A 25,031-nucleotide genomic window follows, 5' to 3' on the forward strand; every position below is an offset into this window, starting at 1 on the left:
GACACTTTATGGTGCATATATTGTTTTATAACCTGTATGTTACTTTTGTATTTTGGACAAAACCCTCTACCTGTGCAATTTTAACATAATATTTGCCTCCATATTCAAGTAAATCACTTCAATTTTACTCAAACCAATTGTCAACAGGTTTTATATGATTTTATAAACCAACAGCATTTCTGAAAAAAATCGGTGAAAATCTCTGGATTGATTAAACCAAGTTAAAACGGGATAAAACAGATTAAAATGGGTTAAAACAGGTTAAAATGGGTTAAAACTGGTTAAAACGAGTTAAAACCTGTTCTACTATTCAAAATATTGTCAGCTGAGTTTTCTAATATTTACTAAACAATGTCAGGTTTCCTCCCACAGTCCAAACACATGCATGTTGAACATGCAGGTGAATTGGTGAATCTAAATTGCTTGTATGTGAGTGTGAATGGTGTGTCTGTCCCAGAGACAGACTGGAGACCTGCCCAGGTTGTGCAGATAATAGATGGATGGAATTTCCCTGTGACATCACCAATGACCACATACTGTATTTTAACACAGAGTACAGCTTGCAGGTTATGCAGTTAAAGCGCGTTCTCTTCAACACCACAGACAGTCGACATTAACAGCATTTCAAAGCACATAAACATGTTTATTCTCAGAACATGTTGAGGCAGAAAACAGACTGAGATACTTGATAGGTTTTATTAAAGTGGCAGCCACAACACTGAAGTGGATCAACACACAACTGGTTCAGCACCAACTATTTACTGTTGCTAATCATTTACATGTTTGTCCAGCCATGAAAAACATTTACTGGCAAGTGGGGAGAGAAATTACACCATCAATGCACTGCTGACGCATTGACACTGTGCCCACATGTCGTGTACGTCCTGTACAACGGAAAGTGATATAAGTTTGATGGGGTGAATACAGCTTCTCTTCTCCACTATACAGAAATGCAATATTATGTTTTAACATGATTTCTTTATCCACTGTGCAGGGTCCTGCAAGATATAACAGATACATAACATTTACTACAAAGCACATTACACACAGCTAGCAAACTGTGAAACATGAATAATGGTTACATTCCTTTAATTTTATGCCATCAAGAAACATATTAAGCTTTAAGGTATAAATGTACTTGTTAAAAGTAGTTACTTATTGGGCAAAGCTGTGCTGTATACATAAAATATAAAATATGTCTACTAGCATTTGCTCGTCTCATAAATGTAAAATTTTGAAAGACTGCAAGATGCAATATGATCCAATACTGATAACTTACTGAGGCATGTGATGTTTCCAGTCCAGTCACCATTGTTGCAGATTTTGAAAGGCTCACCCCTCATAGTGTAGTAATTCTTACAGACATATTCAACTCTGTCATTATGATTATATTCATATTTAGAGGTGAACCTGGTGTCTCCATCTGTCAGAGGTGGTGGTTTCCCACAGCCTGAAGGAGCTGAAAGAATGTGAACCAAGAACAGAGGTTAAGGTGTTACTGAGCCTTTATTTATCACCTAAAGTTGGAGAAGTTTGACTCTTTAGTTATATGGAAAAGGGTGTTGTTTGTTCAATGTTTGCATGTATTCCAATGTGTCTGCAAACATTTCCAAGTTACTTCTAGATTGGACTACTGTACGTCCTCACTAACAACTAAATTAAAAATACTGCAGAGGCTACTAACTGGAGTCTCGTTGTGATTTGGTGCCATATTAAGTTAAACTTTTTTTTAGCCTCCACTGTACAGAACGGTAAATTGGAGGGGCAGCTGTAGCTCAGGTTGGTAAGGTAGTCCTCCACAGACCACAGGGTCAGTGGTTCGATCCCCACGCCTTATATGTCTCTGGGCAAGACACTGAACCCCTAACAGTCCGTTCCCATCCTCAGCTGTGCAGTGCAGCGGTAGAAATTAGTGAGCGTTGCGTCTGGAAGGGCATCTGGTGTAAAAACTGTGCCAAATCAACATGTCGACAATGATCCGCTGTGGCGACTCTGAACTCATGGGATAAGCCAAAAGGACAAAAAATAAATAAATAAAATAAATATACAGCATGGTAAATCATACTGTGGTGGTCTGGGTGCATGGTGGACATGTTAATTGCAGGACCTTAGCTGTGGTTCAGTTTAGAAAGCAAAAGCTCTTCAGTTAGAAAAAAAAGGTCTTGGTTTTATTACTGTTTTAGTTACTACTTAGATAAATGCAACCACAAGGGGGCACAAGCTGGTGTCTTCTTGTGCCAGTCCCAAGTCTGGATAAATGCAGAGGGTTGTGTCAGGAAGGGCATCCAACGTAAAACACATGCCAAATTAAACATGCAAATCGTGACAATAACTTCCATACAGGATCGGCCGGGGCCCGGGTTAACAACGACCGCCTCCGGTGCTGTTGACCTACAGGGTACCGGTGGAAATTGGACTACTGTTGGTGGAGGAAAGCTAAGAATGTAGGACTGACAGTAGGGACTTTGAACGTTGGGACTATGACAGGGAAGGCTAGAGAGTTGATTGACATGATGCAGAGAAGGAAGTTGGACATACTGTGTGTCCAGGAGACGAGGTCGAAAGGTAGCAAGGCTAGAAGTTTAGGAGCAGGGTTCAAGTTGTTCTACCAGATAGGGTATCTGGGTCAGATAGGAAGAGAAATGAAGTAGTAGTTATCCTGAAAGAGGAGATTTTAAGGAATGTTATAGAGGTGAAAAGAGTATCAGAGAGGTTGAGGAGTCTGAAGCTGGAAATTGAATGTGTTATGTTCAATGTTCTGAGTGGTTATGCGCCACAGGTAGGATGTAAGTTAGAAGAGCAATTCTGGAGTGAGTTAGATGAGCATCCCCAGAGGTGAGAGAGTGGTGATTGGGGCAGATTTCAATGGACATGTAGGTGAAGTGGATGGAAATGGCTGTAGTGAACACTTTCTTCTAGAAGAGGCAGGAACATAGGGTAACTACAACAGCAAAGGTAGAAGCACTCAGGTGGACGACATCTTGTGTAGATGTTGTAATCTGAAAGAGATCAGTGACTGTAAAGCATTGGTAGGGGAGAGTGTAGCCAGACATCACAGGATGGTGGTGTGTAAAATGACGCTGGTGGTGAGGAAGATGAAGAGGACGAAGGCAGAGCAGAGAACGAAGTGGTGGAAGTTGAAAAAGGAAGAATGTCTAGTAGTTTTCAGGGAGGAGCTGAGACAGACTCTGGGTGGTTTGGAGGTGCTTCCAGATGACTCGACCACTACAGCTAATGTGATCAGGGAGACAGGTAGGAGGGTACTCGGTGTGTCATCTGGAAAGAGGAAAGCGGACAATGAGACTTGGTGGTGAAACGAGGAAGTTCAGGAGTGTATAGGAGTTTCGAAATGGCGGTCTGTTCAAACTGTGTACACGTTTTCACGCAGTTGCAAGAAACCATCAAACTTTTGGAAAACGAACTAAGCAAAAAAAATGAACTTATTTTGGGGTTTTCCAACGTTGCCACCACACAAGCGAAGCACCTCGCAGCTCTTAATACCTCGAGCTACATGGAACAAACAGTTTCTATCCACCCAGCTGTTTGCTCAGTGACCCAGGACACCGATGACACGCTGCCGTGGTCTGGCCCTGTTGCTTCCACTGGAAACGTGATGCCAACCTGTGGCCTTCTGGCCCTGTCGGACGACCAACGGCCTGTCCCGACACGGGCCTGCTCCTCGCCGCTGACACAGGAGGCCTGGATCCCGGCTAAAAGGAGACATCGGACTACACCTGCTGCAGCTAATCTTGTCAACCAGTCCATTGGACCACCTTCCCCGGTCCAGATGGAGAACCATTTTACTGTTCTTGAAGAGCTGGAAAGTCCGACTTCCCCGGCGGCGGTTCCCTGTGACTCCCTGTCCCATGAGATACCACACGGCTCCACCTCCCGCGGGAAGCGTGGTCGGGGCCTGCTGCCGGGGCCTCGCCAGACCAGACGTGCCACCGCCACCAACACCATGCCTCCAGAGAGGAATCCACATGCTCCTCCTCGGCGCACCTCTCCACCGCACCGTCCTCCCGGTCCGACCATGCTAATTATTGGCGACTCCATCGTTAGAGACGTCCGCTTAAAATCAGCTAAAACTTTTGCTTTCCTGGAGCCACAGTCACTGACATAGCGGAGAAAATTCCAAACCTGATTGAAAAACATCCTACAGCAACAAAAGTAGTGATACACGTTGGCACAAATGACACCAAACGCCAACAGTCTGAGTTGCTGAAACGTGACTTCGTGTCATTTTTCAACTCACTGGAGAGTTTCCACGACAGACGGTTCTTCATTTCCGGCCCAATTCCCACGCTGGGTCGCGGTGTTGGCTGGTTCTCCAGACTCCTCAGCTTGCACACATGGCTTCAACCACAAGTCTCCGCACACGGACTCTTTTACGTAGACAATTTCAATCTTTTCTGGGATCGTCCTCAGTACTTCAAGCAAGATGGACTGCACCCGAACTTTCTAGGATCACGGATGTTGACTGAGAACATTGTCCACAGCATCTCAGTCTCCGGAGACTGACTGACCATTGAAAACACCTGTGGCTCTGATGTGCTCACCTCTCCTGCATCTTCCGCTCCAGCACCCGACAACATCCACAGGTATAAACAGCCCGAGATATTTATAGAATCTGACGTTACCAACAGACAAAATGCAGCTGTTATGGATTCTAATTTTTCACCAAGGGAATATTATTATTTTGCTGAATGCTATGATCTTAACCACACTGCTCTTTGCCCCATAGAGAATATGTCTGCTCCACGACCACCTAAACTTTTTAAACCAAAAATGAACACAAGGGGAGTTAATCATAAAAACCTAATACAAGTTAAGACTACTGCTCATACTGAACCAAAACCCAAAACTTTCAAATGTGGATTATTAAATATCAGATCTCTCTCTTCTAAATCTCTGTTAGTAAATGACTTGATAAATGATCATCAAATTGATTTATTTTGTCTCACTGAAACCTGGTTGCAGCAGGAAGAATATGTCAGTTTAAATGAGTCAACCCCCCAAAGTCTTATTAATTATCATGTTCCTAGAAGCACAGGCCGAGGTGGAGGAGTAGCAGCAATATTTCACTCTAGCTTATCAATAATTCCTAGACCTAAACATAGTTATAACTCATTTGAGAGCCTTACTCTTAGCCTTTCACACGCAAACTGGAAAACTCAAAACCCACTATTATTTGTTATCGTGTACCGTCCTCCAGTCCCTTATTCAGAGTTTTTGCTTGAATTTTCTGATTTTCTATCTGATTTAGTGCTTAGTACAGATAAAGTCATTATAGTGGGTGACTTAAACATTCACGTAGATGCTGACAGTAACTGCCTCAACACTGCGTGTAATTCATTACTAGATTCAATTGGTTTTTCCCAAAATGTAAATAAACCCACTCATTGTTTTAGTCACACCTTGGACCTTGTACTTACATATGGCATTGAAACTGATAATTTAATAGTATTTCCTCATAATTCTCTTCTGTCTGACCATTTTCTAATAACATTTGAATTTACAATAACCGACTATACAGCAGTTAGGAAAAAATTCCACTACAGCAGATGTTTATCTGAAAATGCTGTGAATACATTTAAAGAAATTATTTCTTCATCTTTTCCACCACCATGTGTCAATACTATGGTGAGTAGCCATCTTACTCCTGTGCAAATTGATTATTTAGTTGACGATTCCGCCGCCTCACTGCGTAGGATACTAGATACAGTTGCCCCTCTAAAAAAGAAGGCAGTGAATCAGAGGAGCCGACCTCCATGGTACAATTCACAAATGCACAGCTTAAAACAGGCAACACGAAAGTCAGAGAGGAAGTGGCGTTCCACTAATTTAGAAGAATCCCGGTTAGCCTGGAAAAACTGTTTAAAAACATACAAAAAAGCTCTCCGTGATGCCAGAACAGCATATTATTCTGCATTAATAGAGGAAAACAAGAACAACCCCCGGTTTCTGTTCAGCACTGTAGCCAGGCTGACTAAGAGCCATAGTTCTGCTGAGCCTAGTTTTCCCTTAACTTTGAGCAGCAATGACTTTATGACTTTCTTTACTAGTAAAATTGTAGCCATTAGGGAAAAGATTCACCAGATCCTCCCTACAAATATTACGGCTAAACCTTCATGTACAACAGCTATAGAATCCTCAATAAGGCCCCAATCCATCTTAGACTGCTATACACTCATAGATCTCACTGAGCTAAGTTCAACTATCGCCTCCTCAAAACTAACAACATGTCTTTTAGACCCTGTTCCAACCAAATTGCTTAAAGCTGTTCTACCTTTAATAGACACTTTCATATTAGATTTGATTAACCTATCTTTAGAAACTGGCTATGTACCAAAGACCTATAAAGTTGCTGTAATCAAACCATTACTTAAAAAACCTTGTCTTGATCCAGGTGATTTAGCCAACTATAGACCAATATCAAATCTCCCGTTTATTTCTAAAATCCTTGAAAAAGTAGTTGCAAAACAATTGTGTGATCACCTTTACAGGAATAATTTGTATGAAGACTTTCAATCAGGATTTAGAGCTCATCACAGTACAGAAACAGCACTGGTAAAAGTCTCCAATGATCTTCTCCTGGCTTCAGACAATGGACTTGTGTCTGTACTCGTCTTACTAGACCTTAGTGCCGCATTTGACACCATTGACCACAACATTTTATTACAGAGACTAGAACATGGATTTGGGATTAAAGGAACCACATTACATTGGTTTAAATCTTATCTGTCAGACAGATTCCAACTTGTTCATGTTAATGATGACTCTTCTTTATGCACCAAAGTCAGCTATGGAGTTCCACAGGGCTCTGTGTTAGGACCAATACTTTTTAATCTGTACATGTCACCTTTAGGCAAAATTATTAGGAAACATTCCATAAACTTCCACTGCTATGCAGATGATACCCAGCTCTATTTATCTGTGAAACCAGAAGATTCTAACCAATTAGTCAAACTTGAAGCATGTCTAAAAGACATAAAGACCTGGATGTCCTACAATTTCCTACTCCTAAATTCAGACAAAACTGAAATCATCCTCTTTGGGCTTAAAAACATGAGAAATATGCTGTCTAACAATATAGTTACTTTAGATGACATAACTTTGGCCTCTAGTACTACGGTGAGGAACCTTGGAGTTGTCTTTGACCAAGATTTGGCGTTTACGTCACATATAAGACAAATCTCTAGAACAGCCTTCTTCCACCTACGGAACATGGCTAAAATTAGAAGCATCCTGTCTCAAAGTGATGCCGAAAAACTGGTCCATGCGTTTGTTACTTCTAGGTTGGACTACTGTAATTCCCTACTTCTGGGGTGTCCTAATAACTCTCTAAAAAGCCTTCAATTAATCCAAAATGCTGCAGCAAGAGTGCTGACTGGATTAGGAAAGAGAGATCATATTTCACCTTCACTAGCTTCTCTTCATTGGCTTCCCATAAAATTTAGAATAGAGTTCAAAACCCTGCTTCTTACATACAAAGCCCTTAATGGTCAAGCTCCATCATATTTAAAAGATCTCATAGTCCTGTATCGCCCGATTAGACCACTTCGATCCCAAAATACTGGCCTACTTGTGGTTCCCAGAGTTTGCAAAAGTAGAATGGGAGGCAGAGCCTTTAGCTATCAAGCTCCTCTCCTGTGGAAACAGCTTCCAATCCAAATTCGGGGAGCAGACACCCTCTCTACTTTTAAGACTAGGCTTAAAACTTTCCTTTTTGATAAAGCTTATAGTTAATAATCCTCACTCAACCCTAACTAGCTTTTCTCTATACATTTATTTGTCACCACTGTATGCCATTAATTCTGTGTCCTACAACCTGTACAATGCTTTGTTGTTGTTTTTTTTGTTGTTGTTGCTTTTTGTTGTTGTTTTGTTGTTGCTTTTCGTTGCTCTTTTCTTTTCTTTCTCCACTTTCCACTCACCCCAACCGGTCAAGGCAGATGGCCGCCCACCCTGAGCCTGGTTCTGCTGGAGGTTTCTCCCATTAAAGGGAGTTTTTCCTCTCCACTGTTGCCTAGGGCTTGCTCAAGGGGATTTGTTGGGTTACTTCTACATACTTGTATAGTCTGGACTTTATTCTGTAAAGTGCCTTGAGATGACTTTGTTGTAAATTGGCGCTATATAAATAAAGTTGAATTGAATTGAATTATACAGAGAAAGAGGTTAGCTAAGAAGAAGTGGGACACTGAGAGGACTGAAGAGAGTAGACAGGAGTACATGGAGATACAGCGTAAGGTGAAGATAGAGGTGGCAAAGGCCAAACAAAGAGCATATGAGGACTTGTATGCTGGGTTGGACACTAAAGAGGGAGAGGTGGATTTGTACAGGTTGGCCAGACAAAGAGATAGAGATGGGAAGGATGTGCAGCAGGTTACTGTGATTAAAGATAAGGATGGAAATGTATTGACAGGTGCCAGGAGTGTGATGGGAAGATGGAAGGAGAACTTTGAAGAGTTGATGAATGAGGAAGATGAAAGGGAATGAAGAGTAGAAGAGGTGACTGGTGTGGAGCAGGAAGTAGCAAAGATTAGTAAGAGTGAAGTGAGGAGGACGTTGAAGAGGATGAAGAGCGGAAAGGCAGTTGGTCCTGATGACATACCTGTGGAGGTATGGAAGTGCCTAGGAGAGGTGGCAGTAGAGTTTTTGACTAGTTTGTTTAACAAGATTTTGGAGAGTGAGAGGATGCTGAGGACTGGAGGAGAAGTGTACTGATACCAATTTTTAAGAACAAGGGAGATGTGCAGAGCTGTGGCAACTACAGAGGAATAAAGCTGATGAGCCAAACAATGAAGTTGTGGGAAAGAGTAGTGGAAGCTCGGCTAAGGGCAGAGGTGAACATCTGTGAGCAGCAATGGTTTCATGCCTAGAAAGAGTCCAACAGATGCAGTATTTGCTTTGAGGATGCTGATGGAGAAGTACAGAGAAGGTCATAAGGAGTTGCATTGTGTCTTCGTAGATTTAGTGAAAGTGTATGACAGGGTGCAGAGAGAGGAGCTGTGGTATTGTATGAGGACGTCTGGAGCGGCAGAGAAGTATGTTAGAGTGGTGCAGGACATGTATGAGAGCTGTAAGACCGTGGTGAGGTGCTGTAGATGTGACAGAGGAGTTCAAGGTGGAGGTGGGTCTGCATCAAAGATCAGCTCTGAGCCCCTTCTTGTTTGCTCTGGTGATGGACAGACTGACAGATGAGGTTAGACAAGAATCTCCATGGACTATGATGTTTGCAGATGACATTGTGATTTTTTTTAATTTAACCTGCTGTACATTTATTTTATTTTATTTTTTTTTTTTTGTATTTTCGGCTTATCCGTGAGTTCAGGGTCGCCACAGCGGATCATTGTCCGCATGTTGATTTGGCTCAGTTTTTACGCCGATGCCCTTCCTAACGCAACCCTCCCCAATTTCTACTGGGCTTGGACCGGCACCGCACAGCTGGGGATGGGAATGGGCTGTTGGGGGTTCAGTGTCTTGCCCAGGGACACTTCGACATATAGCCAGGATTTTATTTAAAAAAAATTTTTTTTTAAGCAAAAAAAATATTTTTGCACTACAGATGACATTGTGATTTGTAGTGCAAAAATAGTTTTTTGCTTAAAAAAAAAATCCCCAAATATTAACCATGAATCTAAGTCTGAATCTTGATGCAGGCAAAGTGAATTTTTGTTTTTCAGATTTCCTTGTTTGTGTATATATTCAATCCTATTTCTCACTATAGACCGATGCCAGGACGGATTAAAAATATACAGTAAGCAAGTGACTGCACATTAAAGTGTAGACAAATATATTTTGGGTAGAAAGCAAACAGAAATACCATAAATGCAAAGTAAATTTCAAAATACCTTGACAAAGTGGATCTGGAGTCCATCCATCTCTTGTGCATGTGGCCCTGGTGGTTCCGTTAGTACTTTTGTAGCCTGATGTACAGCTGTATCTTACAGTGTCACCCAGTGTTTTCTTTTGTTGATAATCGTTTTCCCAGTAAGAAATGTGCTGGTCATTTGGACGGCTGCATGTAACCTCTAAGAAAACAGACATGTTGAACTATCACAGAGTAAAGAACAATGTCATAATGGATTCATGTAGTTTTATACCTTTCAATATTGGCTCACTGGTCCATTGTCCATCATCTCTGCAAGTAACTACTGTTGAGTTCTCCAGAGGGGTAAAAATCCAGTACTTCTCTTCAAATGTTACTCTCAAAGTCTCACCAGGTGAAAACTCATTTCTGTGGGCAGGTTCATATGTGAATCCTTCAAGCTGTGAAACTTCCAGTCTGCATTTAATTGCTGCAGTTGTTGGGGAATTAAGCACATTCTCTGTTAATTTGTAGCAATAATTCAGCATGTTTTTACTAATTAAGAACATGTAACTAACATATCAGCTAATACTCACGTTCGCATGTGGGTGTGGGGCTCCAGTCTGCTCTCTGTCCTATTTTTGTGCATTTTGAAGGTCTTTCTTCAGTCTTTCCATATCTAGCATTGCACTCAAAATGCAGGATTTCATGTTCATTGTAATCTCTGATATCTCCAGTCACTGTACCATGTTCAATCTGAGGTACTTTACATTTTACAGCTGTTGAAGGATATACACACAAGCATGAACATACAATAATAATCTGTACAATTAGAGGATTAAATTCAGTTAATAATCAGTTAATAATCAGAAATGATTTCCATGTTCCTTGTACCAACACTCCTTCGTGTTCCAGAGAACAAATCAGTTAAGATCTGGAATTGAGCACATCTCTATTAGTTTGTAGCAATAAATTAGCTTTATTTTTATGAACATATAACTAAAAAATAGTGATTTTTAATGACAAGGGTAGTACGCCATAGCGCACAGAAAGCACCGCCCATTGCTGGGGAAGGCCTTCAGGGAGGTTAAAGGTAAATTTGGACAGGCAGCAAGGCTAACACAATTAACAAAAACGCTCCAAGAAAGGGAAACTGGTCACAGGGTTATGGGTAGTGAAGGCTCACTGATGCACTGGAGGAGCAAAGGCGGGTCTGTGTAGTCTTATTCAGTAGAAGAACTCCTGTAACTCACATTGCTGTATGTAAAGGCCCAGATGTGCATAAAAAGTAAATATTGTGATAAACCCTGAAACTTAATAGACTATGGGACAACGTCTTGGTTTTCTTGCCCAGCACTGTGGTTTAGCTGTCCATGAACTGCAGGGTTTGTGGTTTGCTTCCTGGCTCCCCTGGCTAGATGTATCTCGTCCAAGTTTCTCTCCAAGTTTGCTTGGACAAGACACTAAGCCCTCAAGTATTAGAACACATTGAATATACAGTTAGTGCTCTTGTAGCCTGATGTACAGCTGTATCTTATAATGTCCCCCAGTGTTTTCTTTCGTTGCCAATAGTTGTCCCAGTAAGAAATGTGCTGGTCATATGGACGGCTGCATGTAACCTCTAAGAAAACAGACATGTTGAACTATCACAGAGTAAAGAACAATGTCATAATGGGTGCATGTAGTTTTATACCTTTACATGTTGGATCACTGGTCCATTGTCCATCATCTCTGCAAGTAATTACTGTTGAGCGGTTAAAAATCCAGTGCCTCTTTTTACATGTTACTCTCAAAATCTCACCAGGTGAAAACACATTTCTGTGGGGAGGGTCATATCTGAATCCTTCAAGTTGTGAAACTTCCAGTTTGCATTTAATTGCTGCAGTTGTTGGGGAATTAAGCACATTCTCTGTTAATTTGTAGCAATACTTCAGCATGTTTTTACTAATTATAAACATATAACTGATAAATGTTATTTATCAGGTAATACTCACGTTCGCATCTGGGTGTGGGGCTCCATTCTACTGTTTGTCCTATTTCTGTGCATCTTGAAGGTCTTACTTCAGGCTTTCCATATGTAGCATTGCACTCAAAATGCAGGATTTCATCTTCATTGTAATATGTGATATCTCCAGTCACTGTACCATGTTCAATCTCAGGTACTTTACATTTTACAGCTGCTGAAGGATATACACACAAGTATGAACATACAATAATAATCTGTACAAATAGAGGATTGAATTCAGTTAGTAATCAGTTAATAATCAGAAATGATTTCCATGTTCCTTGTACCAACACTCTTTCGTGTTCCAGAGAACCAATCAGTTAAGATCTGGAATTGAGCACATCTCTATTAGTTTGTAGCAATAATTCAGCTTTATTTTTCCTAATTATGAACATATAACTAAAAAAATAGGGATTTTTAATGACAAGGGTAGTACGCCATAGCGCACAGAAAGCACCGCACTGTATATAAAGGCCCAGATGTGCATAAAAAGTAAATATTGTGATAAACCCTGAAACTTAAGAGACTATGGGACAACGTCTTGGTTTTATTGCCCAGCACTGTGGTTTAGCTGTCCATGAACTGCAGGGTTTGTGGTTTGCTTCCTGGCTCCCCTGGCTAGATGTATCTCGTCCAAGTTTCTCTCCAAGTTTGCTTGGACAAGACACTAAGCCCTCAAGTATTAGAACACATTGAATATACAGTTAGTGCTCTTGTAGCCTGATGTACAGCTGTATCTTACAGTGTCCCCCAGTGTTTTCTTTTGTTGCCAATAGTTGTCCCAGTAATAAATGTGCTGGTCATATGGACGATGGCATGTAACCTCTAAGAAAACAGACATGTTGAACTATCGCAGAGTAAAGAACAATGTCATAATGGGTTCATGTAGTTTTATACCTTTGCATGTTGGATCACTGGTCCATTGTCCATCATCTCTGCAAGTAATTACTGTTGAGCGGTTTAAAATCCAGTCCCTCTTTTTACATGTTACTCTCAAAGTCTCACCAGGTGAAAACACATTTCTGTGGGCAGGTTCATATCTGAATCCTTCAAGTTGTGAAACTTCCAGTTTGCATTTAATTGCTGCAGTTGTTGGGGAATTAAGCACATTCTCTGTTAGTTTGTAGCAATAATTCAGCATGTTTTTACTAATTATAAACATATAACTGATAAATGTTATTCATCAGCTAATACTCAGGTTCGCATGTTGGTGTGGGGCTCCAGTCTACTATTTCTGTGCATCTTGAAGGTCTTTCTTCAGACTTTCTATATGTAGCATTGCACTCAAAATACAGGATTTCATGTTCATTGTAATCTGTGATATCTCCAGTCACTGTACCATGTTCAATCTCAGGTACTTTACATTTTACAGCTGTTGAAGGATATACACACAAGCATGAACATACAATAATAATCTGTACAAATAGAGGATTGAATTCAGTTAATAATCAGTTAATAATCACAGATGATTTCCATGTTCCTTGTACCAACACTCTTTCGTGTTCCAGAGAACAGATCACTTAACAGATCCATTGACATAATCCAATACTTCCTGTGGCTTTTTCCACAGTAAAAAATCTAAAAGAGGCTAATCATGAATTTGCAATGTCCCATGTTTTAGAGCAACTGGGGACTTTTATTGCATCTCCATTGTCTTTGTTTTTTTTTCCTATCACATCTCAACTGATAAAATTGTTTAATGAACAAAAACAATTCTAAAAGAATGTTATTTACAAACTGTTTATTGTGGTGAATGTTTGATCATTTTACTGGGATGACTTGATGACATCAAAATTTTTGGACAGAGGTTTCCCATGTTCCCAGCTGTGTATCGAATGGGCAGATGTGCTGCTTACAGACGTGGTAACTTTGGTTCAGAAAGTAAAGTGTATTTTTCCAAAATTGGGTTCTCAGGTCTAATAACATTAAGATCGGAATTGAATTAGCATTTGAATGTAGTTGTAAGATATAAAGTGTTCAGTTGTTAATTGATCCATTTTCTCCCAGAAACCATTCACAAAGCATTCAGTTTAAATAAAGATTTGCAAACGTATCTTGCTTTAACGTTAACACTGTATTTAACGTTCATAATACTACGTTTTACTCTTCAGTAGTTTAGAAAGCCAGTCTCACCATTCTGTGAAAGAGAAAGGTCCACGTTCCACCACAGATGGAGAAACAGAAGAACAAAAGACAAAAGCAAATCTGTCCAAAGGCAAGTCCTCAGGGAGCATTGAGGGTCACGGTGTGGACAGCCCAGTGGGCTTGCACAAGGCTGTAGAAATGTGCCGTGACACACAGCAGCTTTTGACGCCGTTCCACATAACATTTTATTGGACCGCATGGCAGCTATTAGCTATTCCTCTGTCCTGGTTTACTTCACGCCTCTCTGATCGTACCCAACTAGTGCCAAGTAAAGCATAAGGTTGCATTACACACCTATTAGGCATAACATTATGACCACCAACGCAATATGAAACAATCCAATACAACAGCTCTGCCATGAATTCTACTTTTACATGGTTCTAATTTCTCAGTTTTTTTGTTGAAAATGTCATAAAGGTGATAATTCTACCATGTGTTTATTATTGAGGTCATAGCTGAGAACCAATTTAAGGCTCAAGAAAAAACTGCTTATTCCAAACCATGTGAAAACGTTTTTTTCCCCCCACTTTGCTATAACTTTACTCAGTTAGCCATAAGTTGGGTAGTTAAAATATTTGCTGAACTTTTCAGTTGCAGAAAGTTACTAATGTTACCGTTACTGTTAAGTAATGTTGGGTCTGTTCACTGAATATGTCCTAATCCACCTACTAAGCAAACTAACTACTCAGGTGCACTGATATTTATTGAGAAAGACATACTGTTACTGTTTCAAGCATTTTCATGCACGTCATCCAAAATTCAGGCCCACTTCAGGCCTTGAAAACACAAGTATTAAAATTCAAGCATTTCCAAGGATTTCAAGCCCCCGTTTTCTTAATGGAGTAGTTCACTTTGTACTTTGTCTGCTAAGTACTTTTACTTGAGTAAATACTTGAAGTGGTACTTGTAGTGGACAATTTAGAGACGTGGAGAATTAAAAATTTTGTCCTTTGCTTAATTTATCACCTCGTTTGTGTTGTGTTATGACTACACCTGCTGATACGCTTTTAACAATGCACTTTTCTGTAAAAAAAAAAAGCAGCTTTATGAACAGGCATAATATGCTTAGTAAGTGTACATGTAATATTATATACAACTGCATATTCAATTGCACTGCCTTTTGCAGCTACGGAGTCAGATATTTACAGCACATTTTGGTGGAATTTGTGGAGACCAAATCTTTCATCTGCCTAGTGTCTTGAAATATTAAAGTCTGAAATAAAAATCAGCCTAAAAAATAATGATTCATTTTGCTTTAACAACTTATTTCCACTGATGTTAGGTGGCAACTAACATCAGTAGTTCTAGTTTTAGACACTGAACCCCTAACAGCCCATTCCCATCCCCAGTGTTGGTGTGCAGTGCCGGTCCAAACCCGGTAGAAATTGGGGAGTGTTAGATCAAGAAGGGCATCTGGTGTAAAAACTGTGCCAAATCAACATGCGGGCAATGATTTGTTGTGGCGACCCTGAACTCACGGGATATGCCGAAAATACCAAATAAAATAAAATAAAATAAATGTACAGCAAGTTAAATCATGCTGTGGTGGTCTTGGTGCATGACATGTTACTTGCAGGACCTTAATTGTGGTTCAGTTTAGAAAGCAAAACCCCTTCATTTGTTAAAAGGTTCTTGGTTTTATTACTGTTTTAGTTACTACTTAGATCATTCTATGCAAGATTTGATTTAGAGGCACAATACACTAGGCCACACGTGCATCTGTTTGAGGAATCAAACCACATCCAAATGTCACCGGTCGAACCATTAACATTCCAGTTTCACAGTTTGTTTGGTCTGTGCATTTACTTTTATCCAGATAAAGTATTTAAAATACAAACTGCATGTTAAAAACTGGTGCAAATGGGATTCCAATAAGTTGTAATGACATTTGAGACACTTTTCCTACCTTTCTCACAAACAACTCCAGAATTGCTTCACAACACAATCAAATTGCTCCACTGCCTTTGCAGTTTCAACATTCTGTGAATACTCGGGTAAACAGCACTCCAATGTCCTCTGCATTGCCATGAAGGACATGTCCATATCTGTAGCAACCAAACTGTAACTTTTGTCCTTCGTTTAGTGTATCACTCGGTGCATATCGTGGGGTGATCCACACAAATCGTGTTATTCTGGGACTTTACATTTATGTTTTGAAGAAGAGAATCTGCTTTATCAAGATGTGTAAACAGTATAAACAGGTGCTTATTAGACTTCATGAAAGTAAACCAAATGTGAATTATACAAACTTTTATCTGTGTGTGCAAATGTGTGTACATTCACAGCTTCTTTGGATTTAAGAAATATAGTAAGATTATATTCTATGCAATAAAATCTATATTCTATATTACTTATATTAAAAGTTAATTTTTTATGGAACTTTTATGTGGCTTCAAGGGAGTTTATATCAATGGGCAATAAACTTATATTCATATCCAGTGGGAAAATAAAAATAATAAAACATTGGTGTACAGAGTTTTAACATCACTCAGGGCAGTATTTCCTCCTGGAAACTTTAGAATATCAGAAATAGGCAGTGGGAAAAACTGCTAAATATTTTAAAAGCTCAACTGTCAATACGTTTTGCTTTTCCAGTGCACACTTTGAATTTTAATAATCTCCTTAATATAAATAAGTAGCTGTTACTCTTGGTAACAGTATTACATAGCAGAGGGACACACACCTTTTTCAAAGGCTGCTAAACCACCGATCATAACACAGGTGAATTTGAATTCAACTCTCCTTTTATTCTTTCATAATGGCATTCAGAAAAAAGAACTTGCAGTCTTTCAAGCTGTCTCTGACTTACAGTGTGCAGTACTTTTAGATATACTTATATTTGCACATCAATCCACATTACTACAGACACAGTAGCAGACAGAGATTTTTCTTTCTTTACATTCCATCCAAAGGTCATAATCTATATTTTTAAGAATTTTAAGAAATCAAGTGGATCTTTTTTTGTGAAAAGGGTCGTAGTGATTAATCCACAGACCTTTATGGACATTTATGGCACTTTAGTTCCTTGTTTGGATTTTTCAGATTTGACATGTTAATGTTCACTCACTGCTTTTAAAGCAGGATTTTGTGACGGTTCTTGGTATCAAGGCTCTAAAAAGCCACCTTGTGATACGTTCTCAGCAGACAGGCAAATTTAGAGATGATGAATATGGTATAATATGAGATTTTAGCATTAGATTTTAACAATAGAGCCAAAGAAAGAATGTTGGAGTTTCACTGGTCTGGTTCTTAGAAACCTGTTAAATGGATGATAAGTATGCACTGTGTTTGCTGTGCGTGCAACAATTTTGCCACATGGATTTACAAAGTGATAATTTGTGTCGATGTTGTGTTTACAGCTTGTTTCCACGGAAATAAAATGCTGATCTTTACCTTTGCAAGAAGGGAATGGATGATTCCACTGTCCATCTTTACCACATATCAGCACCGAACTGCCATTCATATATTTCCCAGGATCATCACAGCTGAACACGAGGACATGATCAGGAAGCATTGGCTCATGATTTTCTGGTAAACCTGTTATTGTCAAATGTCCATCTGCAGGAGGAGGCTCACAGCCAGAGGCTTGAACTAAAAACCAACAGTCATTCAGGACATTGAAAGACAAACAAAAGCTGAATGAAGCAATATTTTCACGCTCAAATAAAAAAATATTCCCATTATATGCAACCTAACTCTTGCAACACTGCTACTGATTTGATCCTTTCAAAATAAAAGAAACCAGAAGTGTTGAAAGCATACAGCTGAAATGCTGATAAACTCACAGTAGCATTTTCCATAATGGACTTCCAGCCAGCCCTGCATCAGACATACGTATTTGAGGGTCAGATCTGATGTATAACCAGCTTCGCAAGTAAAATGTATCACATCTCCTAGTTGGTACCCATCTTTTCTGGTGTCTTCTGAAACCTGGGCATGAGGAACCACTGGGAGCTGTGAACATGCTAACAAACAACGACATGGCAACATGAGAAAAGAAGAAGATACGATCACACACATAGTCCTGGCTTCATTACTTATGTGGTGTATGTTTGTAATATCATATGTCCTGAATGTCAGAGCTCTAGGATCTAGAATGTAGGACCATTTTCTAAGGACTTCATTAAAAAGTGGGATCATTTAGTGTCGAATTTTGGTTGTCTTTTGTCTCTATAGGACAACTCTTTGACTTTCAACAACCAAAATTCGCAGTCCTCCAAATTTAAAGCCCACACAGACCTGTTGTCCCTGACCTCTCATATGACCAACTGGACGGTTTGTTGAAATACCGTAAGTGTGTTGAAACTGCCCCCAGTTTGGTGCCAGACATCAAAATGGTGGATGCTGTCGCTGACAATCGTGCAAAAATGGTGGCAGGTGTTACAGTATTTTTCACAAATGCAGGATTAAAACTGTGTTAACATGTTTGGTTAGAGTTGGCACAAAGACATCAGGGTTAGGTTAGAGTTAAGAACTAATCAGACATGGTTAGTGTTGGAAAATTGTTGTAGTTTTACATAAATGCACTGATTCAACACATGACGTACATCACATGTTATTTGACTTGTTACAACGAAGCAGCTAAAATTTGTTTCACACTGAACTCAAACTTTGGTCTCCTGTGGAAAAGTCCTCTGCTTTGTTGATCCCTCCATCAAGCTCAAACACCTCCTGACAAACCTTCCTGTGTCTGAATACAAGTGACTCTGTTATGTTCACTACATCTGCCATGTGTCCCAATGTAGGTTGTTCAATTTTCTTGCTTGTAAAAAAAACTTAGTTGTGTTTTATAGGACAGTCTCCCTCTAACCTCTTGGGCCCGTTCAGAAATCCATCTGTTTTACTGTTAGAGTTCAGACTTGTATCTTTATTTGCATCTTTATGTATTTAATGCCCATTGGATGTGGGCTGGCAGCTATTCAATGTTACAAGTTCAATAAATGTAGGAAAACTTGCCCTTTTGTTAAGGTAGCAGCTAGCCAGCCATATGTCATGTAAAGAACATGTGGGATATGTTGGGCCATGAAGGATCCACAAGTTTAGATTCAGCCTTCAGTAGAAAGAACCTCTGAACTGAGACACAGCTAATGACAGTGAAGCCCAATGATTCCAATGGCCTGATGAAAGTCATGTAACTCACAGTAGCATGATCCTCGACTAACTGCCAACCAGCTTCCTCTTGTGCAAACAAACTTGGAGGGTTTATGTGATATATAGCCTGAGTTACAAGTAAAACGTATCACATCTCCTTCTTGGTACTCAGCCTTTTTGGTCTCTTCTGCCACTTGGGCATGAGGAACATCTGGGAGCTGTGAACATGCTGAGACACAAAGACATAACAGCATAAGCCAAATCCTTGTTACCTGTTACCTGCATTATATACAGATGAAAAGAGCTGGTGGGACGGAGCTGGACAAAAACAAAACCAGTGTTTAAAGTCAGAATGCTCATCAGATGCTTCATCATAATAATTCACTCCGCTTTATTACACAGGTGGTGACATTGGACTGAGAAATTAGCTTTGAGGAGAATCTGTGTCTCCTCAAAGCCAAAATTGTAAGAATTTAAAAGCAGGCATTTAAAAACATGTCTTCTTACCGTTCTGTGATAAAGAAAGTCCCACATTCCCCCACAGATGAAGAAACAGAAGGATCAAAGACGGGTGCATGCTGCTTTGTCCAACGCTGTTCTCAGAGCAGAATTCCTCTGTTTGTGTGCAGCTCGAGCCCTCAGGGAGCGACAGAGGGCAGCGGCATGGACCGCCCAGTGTGATTACACAACCACATATGTACACTAGACCTTTTGCATTCACTTCTTATTCTGTCATAGGTTCTATCATCATCATTCACAATTGGCTGTAAACAAATTTGCATCATTTGCAGTCACCTAAAAGTTTGTACTGTATTTTAAGTTCAGATGTAATTGTAAGTGTAGACATGAGTGTTTTTCATAGTATGTTCTGCATAGATGCTGTAAGGAGAAGAGCTGTTACACTTTGATTGAGGCCATGTTTTCATTCCCGTTTTTTTTTAGGATCAGTCTGTAAAATCGGTCTGTAAAATTATAGTAATTCTGGTGAAAAATAGATCTTTTTTCCCCTTTTAAAAACGTGCTATGAAATAACATTTCTAGGTGCAGCTTCACAGCTGGAAGACTGTGGGTTTGCTTCCTGGCCGCCCGTGGCCTTTTCCTTGTGCTTAGGTTAAATGGTGATCACAGCATAAACTGGGTTGCTAGAGCTCTGATGGACTGAATTTGAAAGTCAGCTCTTCTCTTAATAGTCCCTCATTGTTCAATGAATAGTAGATTTTATAACTGGACAGATCGGATGGAAAGAAAATGCCACAGTATGTGTTTAACAGTATAAAGGTAGTTTCAGGCAGTGTGAGGCTTTGGTGCCAAAGTCAAATGTGTTGTGTCTAAGCAGTGAGCTGCAGTTTAAGACAGAGGGACCCTAATAAGGGCCAGTCTGAGGCAGACACTTTGGTCCTTTCAAACAATAACCGAAACACAAATGTTTTACTGTAATGTTACCCACTTTTGATCTGCAATCACTAACACTTTGTCTTTAGGTTTGGGGCCATCTGATCATGTGAGAACGAGGCCTGTGAATCATCTTGGGTCCTGACCTGTACTTCAAGAAACTCTGTTGAAAAGTATTTAACAATAATTTGGCTCCAGCACCGAAGAAATAAACGCAAAGCACCTGAACTAAACCTTTTAAAAATTGCATTTTGTCCTCTAAGGTTGGTAGTGGATTAAATCCCGATTAGGCACCTTAATATATTATGTGCTCTTTCATATTTGGATATTTATTTTTATGGCTTTGAAAACTAGCAGAACAATCACCCGCTGCTTTTGGGTGCACACGCACGCACGCGCACGCGCACACACACACACACACACACACACACACACACACACACACACAATACCAATGGAGGAGTGGAGAAAAGTCCAGAGACCGTAACATTTGCATTGAATTACTGTATTGCTGCATGAGTCTGTACTAAATGCGGACACAGATCAGAAAGTATCGCATTTAATGATCATTACAGCTACTTAGTGACACGATGAATGATTGAACACAAAATGCTTAATAACAGAGTTTAACAGTGTCTGAATGAAAACATCAGTAACTGAGCGTCTGCTGTTCAAAACACTGTACGAGGACTTTGGTGTTTGTTAGTTTTTGGTAGTCCTGTTTTTCTAAAGTCAGTCAAAAGTTCTTTGTCAAAATGGAACATTCAAATCATTTTCACCAAACCAACATATAAAAGTACTTATGTACAGCAGCAGGGAGGATACATTTGTATATGAAAATAAAAATATAAGATCTTGGACAAATAACCTCCTGTTGAAGCAAATGTCCATATAAAGCTGAGCTATTTGCATGTTTTACATAGAAAAAAATCAGCCTCTCAGTATGTTTACAGATGCAATATGTCGGCGGCTGGCGGTACTTTGACTAGGAAATAACAGATGGAAGCAGCTATGAGGGAAGTGAGATTAGTACAAAGATAGCGGTAGCTCAGAGAGGGTATCTAATAACAAACTGTAGAGAAGGAGAGAAGGGCCAGGGAGGTGAGTGAGGTTGAACGTTTTTTTTTATTAATCTTAGATGTAAATGGATGTATTTGTTGAGCTCTTTGATCAGAATGTCTTCATTTGTGTTTATTGTTGAAGAATATTTCAGTTGAAAGGAAGGAGAAACCGAAATGATGCTGTGGAGTCTGCTGCTGATCTCTCTGATGGGTAAGTATCCAGCGATATCCACATTGATTTCACTGTTCTTTGAAGTGACGGATAAAGGGAAGGAAATTTAAGGCAGATCAACAAACACTGGACTCACGGACAAAATAGTATTATAATCCTTAAATATGTTTTACAAAGTATTGAAGGATGAATATTCTGTTTTGTGCCCTGGCTACCAATAAGATTGATATGACAAAATAAAAAAAGTGCAAACTGAAATATATCATCTAATATAATCATCTGCTGTAAGATTTAGCACTGACTTTTCTTCTACAGCTTTCTGCAACACACAAAACTTGATAAAGGGAGGGAAAACAAATCAGACTTCATACTACACAGCTGAAGGTGTCAAATACAGCTCTGAGAGAGCGACTGATGGGAATTTGACACAGTGTGCTCACAGCCAGCAAACCAACAACTCATGGTGGAACATTGATCTGTTGGGTCTATATGAAATTTCTAATATCACTATCTACAACGTGGACTCAGGGAATGTTAATCTGACTGGTGCTGAGATTCGCATTGGCAACTTATCGGAGACGGATGGCACCGCCAACAGCATGTAATACCTTTATGTGACTTTGAACCATTATTTCATTCATTTGACATCTTTAGCATGTTCAGTATGTTTCTTTAAAGTGACTTTTCGAAATCAGGACTTGTTAGTAAACAAATAGAGAATATAATAAAAACATTTAAACATCAATAAATAAATGTATAACTTTTAAGGAAATAGCTTCAAGTGATTTAAAAAACAAATGCATAATAACAAATAGCCCTGTATTTATTAGATGAATTAATAAATACCCATTATACTGTTGAGGGATAGTTAAGTGTGAAAGAGATCACAATAATAGTAATATTATGCAATTTGATGATTCATACTTTACTTTATGGGCATTGAGCATTGAGCTCATTTTCATTTTGTTAAAGGGAAAGAAGTAGTTCACTTTTGTTAAGTTTTGTTTGGTATCGTTTTGTGCTTCCAACACTTTAAATGGCAAAACTGTTTTTCTGTGTATGTGTAAAAACTGGATGTTCTTTTATCACTTATGTCAAGATGTAATCAAATAATATCACAATAATCACTATTTGTGATTGTGTTACAACTTTCTTTCATTCTCCCAGGTGTACAAGCATCACAGTCAGTACAAGAGGAGTAAACATTACATTTAACTGTTCTCAAGGACCAATGGTGGGACGCTATGTTACTGTATACTTGCAGAAAAACTGGTTTTTAATTCTGTGTGAGGTGTGGATCTATGGTACAAACGGTACATTTGATATTATTATCTACAAAATTTGTTGCTTTTGTTTAGGAGCAAATGTCATTTCTGCAGATCACAATCCAAAACACTGTAATAGTAGCTGCTTGATAGCTAAGTGAGTACAAATGTGAGGGTAAAGTGTCATCTGTGTGTGTTAAAGTCCACAAACTGGACAATTTTACAAAATGCAATGATGCAAACAACTGAATTACAATTAAGTTTTTGAGGAGATTTTTTTGTACAAACTTGAATCAAAAAATTTGGAACATTTGCAGGTTAATTGTTCAAACTAAACTCAGACTGTGACACAGTTCACCCTGCAAACATTACTTTGTTAGTAGATACACTTGCGTATGTGCAGTTACACAGTTATTTTCACAATTTGCTTTTTCTAGTTTCACCATTTCTCCTGATCAATGAGAACAAGACGTGGGAAGATGCCCTGAATGACTGCAGAGCTCAAAACATGGACCTGGCTTCTATCTTTGATAATCAGACCCAGACCTGGGCTGAGCTGGAGGTCATGAAGGCCAGCTCTTCCTTTGTGTGGCTGGGCCTTCGCTACACCTGCACCCTGGAGTTCTGGTTCTGGGTCGATGATCATGCATTCACATATGAGCACTGGGCTGCAGGCCAACCCACTGAAAATTGTGACATGAGTGTTGCCATAGAGACAACAGGGGGCTACAAATGGTACAGTAAGTCTGATAACGAGAAGTTTAATTTTATCTGTGCAATTTGAGAGAAGTCAGTGTTTTGTTTCTTATATTTGGACAAATGACAGTGTGATGAGCTCGTATATGTTTGCAGGTGATGGGTTCAGGCCTACTTTAGGGCACACAGACCACATTAGCAGTGGCTTAGTTTGTTAAGTTGTTTCAGCGTTTTCTCAACTTGTAATTCAGGACACGTTTATTTTGTAACACTCCAATGATTTGCTGTCGTGACTTTTACATAATCAATTAATTTTGTTCTTTTATTAAAGATACTAGTTACTTGTTCACTTTTGACTACTGTGAAAAATATAAATGATAAATGCATTAAAGATGCTTGTGATGTTTCTCAACTTGGAAGGAGGCATTTGTGTATTGCCGTTCTTTTTAAATACATTTCATGTGGCCTAATTTGACTGTACGTTGATACTGATAAATATTAAAGGACAGTATGGTCCTAACTATTTTAGGAGGATTCGGTGGAGGAGGAGTCGGCCTTTCAAATCATTTGTTTTGTGCATCTGTAAAAGGCTGAATAGAATAAAAACGGACTTGTTTTTCAACCCTTCATTCTCTCTGTATTGATGCCCCTGAGCACTAAGTGTGTGTGCTGCATACAGACAGGACCATGAATGTTTGAACAGGGACACGGCTTTCATCATTTTTCACCTGTATCTCAAGTATTTGGACATGAAACCACCGAGATGCGTCAACTGTAAGAGTTTTGTCAAAAAAAAATAGCACGTGACCCGTGGAAGCACAGTGGTGGAGTGGTTTGTGCTGCTGCCTCACAGCTAGAAGGTTCCCAGTTCAAATCTGACTGTGGCCTTTGTGTGGAGTTTGCATTGTCTCCTCGTGCTTGTGTGAGGTTCCAGCTGGTACCCCGGTTTCCTCCCACAGTCCAGAGACATGCATCTTAGGTTAATAGGTGACTCTAAATAACCCATAGGTGTGAATGGTTGTCTGTCTGTGTACGTCTCTGTGAGATGGACCGTCCAGCGTGTACCCCACCTGTCACCCACTGACAGCTGGGATAGTTTCCAGGTACAGAATATGTGGTTAAAGATAATGGATGGATTATGTGAACAATATAAAACGTGAATGGGATTGAAACACCTTTGTGTATTCAAAGTGACTGACTTCCAGGCCCAGGTGTGTGTTATTCTCTAGCTGGGTCTAGAGTTAGTTGTACCTTTAAAGCATCCACGTGAAGAGCTAAACAAAATCTAAATGAATCCATCAGAGAAAAAGAACATATTTTAGAATTTACTTTCTTAATGACATCCAGTGCTCTAAGAAAACAGTTGACCCATAACCACATTAAAGTACCAGCG

At 39.6% G+C, this 25,031-nt stretch overlaps 2 protein-coding genes across 4 annotated transcripts; one reads left to right on the forward strand and one right to left on the reverse strand.

The window, feature by feature from the left end:
* Positions 1-682: 682 nt before the first annotated feature.
* LOC137131527 (complement factor H-like) lies at positions 683-19,716 on the reverse strand. The gene is made up of 6 exons (XM_067512912.1): positions 19,560-19,716; positions 19,102-19,281; positions 17,747-17,926; positions 17,355-17,552; positions 1,280-1,459; positions 683-998 (listed from the first exon to the last, which is right to left on the reverse strand). The coding sequence occupies exons 1-6, from the start codon at positions 19,627-19,629 to the stop codon at positions 805-807; spliced, it is 1,002 nt and encodes a 333-aa protein (XP_067369013.1). The 5' UTR covers positions 19,630-19,716; the 3' UTR covers positions 683-804.
* Positions 19,717-21,416: 1,700 nt separating this feature from the next.
* On the forward strand, positions 21,417-24,260 carry LOC137131529 (fucolectin-5-like). 3 transcript variants are annotated; one of them, XM_067512916.1, is made up of 5 exons: positions 21,417-21,545; positions 21,648-21,716; positions 21,993-22,278; positions 22,845-22,990; positions 23,380-24,260. In XM_067512916.1, exons 2-5 carry the CDS (start codon positions 21,680-21,682, stop codon positions 23,724-23,726), a joined length of 816 nt encoding a protein of 271 aa, XP_067369017.1. In that variant the 5' UTR covers positions 21,417-21,545; positions 21,648-21,679; the 3' UTR covers positions 23,727-24,260. The 3 variants fall into 3 exon arrangements, with proteins under 3 accessions (XP_067369017.1, XP_067369019.1, XP_067369018.1); XM_067512918.1 differs by having other exon boundaries at positions 21,434-21,545; positions 21,619-21,716; XM_067512917.1 differs by having other exon boundaries at positions 21,502-21,554.
* Positions 24,261-25,031: the final 771 nt, after the last annotated feature.

This window comes from Channa argus, chromosome 8, assembly GCF_033026475.1.
Source record: "Channa argus isolate prfri chromosome 8, Channa argus male v1.0, whole genome shotgun sequence".
NCBI classification, from domain to species: domain Eukaryota; kingdom Metazoa; phylum Chordata; class Actinopteri; order Anabantiformes; family Channidae; genus Channa; species Channa argus.

Coding starts and splice junctions, on each gene's coding strand:
- LOC137131527 (XM_067512912.1), bottom strand. CDS start 19,629: ATGCACCCGTCTTTGATCCTTCTGTTTCTTCATCTGTGGGGGAATGTG. Junction 17,927..19,101: donor TAGTCGAGGATCATGCTACT/GTGAGTTACATG, acceptor GTTGTTTGTTAG/CATGTTCACAGCTCCCAGTG. Junction 17,553..17,746: donor CCATTATGGAAAATGCTACT/GTGAGTTTATCA, acceptor GTTGGTTTTTAG/TTCAAGCCTCTGGCTGTGAG.
- LOC137131529 (XM_067512916.1), top strand. CDS start 21,680: ATGATGCTGTGGAGTCTGCTGCTGATCTCTCTGATGG. Junction 22,279..22,844: donor GATGGCACCGCCAACAGCAT/GTAATACCTTTA, acceptor TCATTCTCCCAG/GTGTACAAGCATCACAGTCA. Junction 22,991..23,379: donor GTGGATCTATGGTACAAACG/GTACATTTGATA, acceptor TGCTTTTTCTAG/TTTCACCATTTCTCCTGATC.